Source organism: Lipotes vexillifer, unplaced genomic scaffold (assembly GCF_000442215.2).
Source record: "Lipotes vexillifer unplaced genomic scaffold, Lipotes_vexillifer_v1.1 scaffold53, whole genome shotgun sequence".
Taxonomy (NCBI): domain Eukaryota; kingdom Metazoa; phylum Chordata; class Mammalia; order Artiodactyla; family Lipotidae; genus Lipotes; species Lipotes vexillifer.
The window spans coordinates 3150060-3152039 of record NW_006791814.1 but is presented as its reverse complement, the minus strand read 5'-3'; the positions used below and the strand labels follow the sequence as shown (position 1 = coordinate 3152039).

General features: G+C 52.1%; 1 protein-coding gene across 1 annotated transcript in view; it reads right to left on the bottom strand.

Moving 5' to 3' along the window:
* Window positions 1-428: 428 nt before the first annotated feature.
* L3MBTL1 (L3MBTL histone methyl-lysine binding protein 1) overlaps window positions 429-1980 on the bottom strand; it is a 38164-nt gene continuing 36612 nt past the window's right edge. Inside the window, exon 20 of the mRNA XM_007464749.1 lies at window positions 429-563. Coding sequence (XP_007464811.1) covers window positions 429-563 — 135 coding nt within the window. The remainder of the gene's footprint in view (window positions 564-1980) is intronic.

The following is a 1980-nucleotide window of genomic DNA, read 5'->3' as shown; positions in this document are numbered from 1 at the left end:
CAAGGAAGCAAGAGTGCAGAGAGATGCCAAAGAGAAAAGGGCCTCAGATTGGAGGACTCCTGTTCTACCAGACTGTTCTTAGCGGCTGAGAGAAAGACCTCTTGGTGATGAAACAAGTCGCTGGAGATGCGGGGCTGCCATGGGTGGGGCACCTTCAAACTTCTCCATCAGTGGCGCTTCCCCCGCCCAGTCTCACCCTCACCGGTGTGCCCGGTGGCAGATGAGCTCTAGGACTCGGGGGCTAGGACTCCATCCTCCCCAGGGCTCCTCTGCTTCCCTGGACCTTGTACAAGGCAGCCCCGGAGAGAAGGACCACCCCTGATAAGGGACAGAGGGTGGCAGGGGCACGGATGGGATGTGAGGAACTCAAGCCGGGAAGGAGGCAGCAGCTGCAGAGGGAGATATTTAAGAGACCAGCCCTGAGCCGGTCACTTTAAGGTGTCGTCGGCGTTTTTGAACATGAGAATGGCGTTATAGATCTTCAAGGCTGGGCCCAGCTTGACACTCATGATCTTCACAATGTCCGCCTGTGTCAGCAAAAGGAAGGCCTCGCCGTCAATCATCTGAGGAGTTGCGGGAGGGAGGTGGAAAGCGGAGAAGGTGGAGAGGGTCACGGGGAAGGAGGGGGTGTGCGTGGGGAGTGCAGAGGGAGAAAGAAAGTAGGAGTAAAGGACAGATGGGGGGAAGGGAAACAGGAGGGAGGGGGAGAGGGAGGAGAAAGGACAAGGGAGGGAGGAAGGAAAAAAGGAAGACAGCAATGGGGAGAGAGAAGGAAAGAAAGATAGCCACTGGTTTCCCCACGTCCACACACAGACACACACACACACGTGCGCGCACACGCACGCACGCACGCACACGCGCTCTAGCTCTCTCTCTGCTGGCTGGCCTGGATTTCAGTATGTGTTTACATAATGTCCTCTGAGTCCTCACTGACAGCGGCTTCAAGATACCTGCTGTCGCTGTCCCCACATAAGGGTCAATCTTGGCACTGCGGATAGTAAATAAGCAGACACCAAGGGCATTCCCACGTGCTGCAGGCTGAGCGCTACCATGTTACCTGTGAGCTATTCCTGAGAAGGAAGGGGGAGCAGGGAAGGAAGAGAGGAAGAGAGAAAAAGAGAGATTAAACCTGAATCTAACCAACCTCTGCACCTGACGTCCAGTTTATAAGAAACACAGGGGAGAGTGGACCTAGTTAAACGACACCACAAGGAAGCAGAGAGACAGATCTAGAAGTTCACGTTCACCAAGACTGCTTCCAATGTCACACACACAAAAAATTAAAAAAAAAAAAAAAAGGAGAGGAAACTATTCTAGAACAGAAGATATTTAAGAGACATAACAACCCCAACCAACCGTGTGGACCTTGCTTGGGTCCTGGCTCAAAAACACCAACTGCAAAAGATACTCTGGGCACGAGCAGAGAAATCTGAACACAGGCTGGGTATTAGGTGATATAAAGAAGCTACTGTCCGCTTGTTCAGTGGGATAACAAGGTTGTGGTTATGCGGAGAAAGACTTTCGTTTTTAGAGACGCGCGCTGAAGTACTCAGGGGTGAACTGTCATGACGGCCATTATCTACTTAAAACTACTTAATCTGGGGCTTCCCTGGTGGCGCAGTGGTTAAGAATCCGCCTGCCAATGCAGGGGACACGGGTTCAAGCCCTGGTCTGGGAGGATCCCACGTGCCGCGGAGCAGCTAAGCCCACGAGACACAACTACTGAAGCCCGTGAGCCTGGAGCCCGTGCTCCACAACAAGAGAAGCCACCGCGATGAGAAGCCCACGCACCGCAACGAAGAGCAGCCCCTGCTCACCGCAACTAGAGAAAGCCCTCGTGCAGCACCAAAGACCCAATGCAGCCATAAATAAATAAATAAATAAAATAAGCTTTCTGGAAAAAAAAAACAAAACCTGCTTCATCTAAAAATAGGTGAAGCAAATAATTGTTAATTCTCCGGGATAGGGAGATGGGTAGGG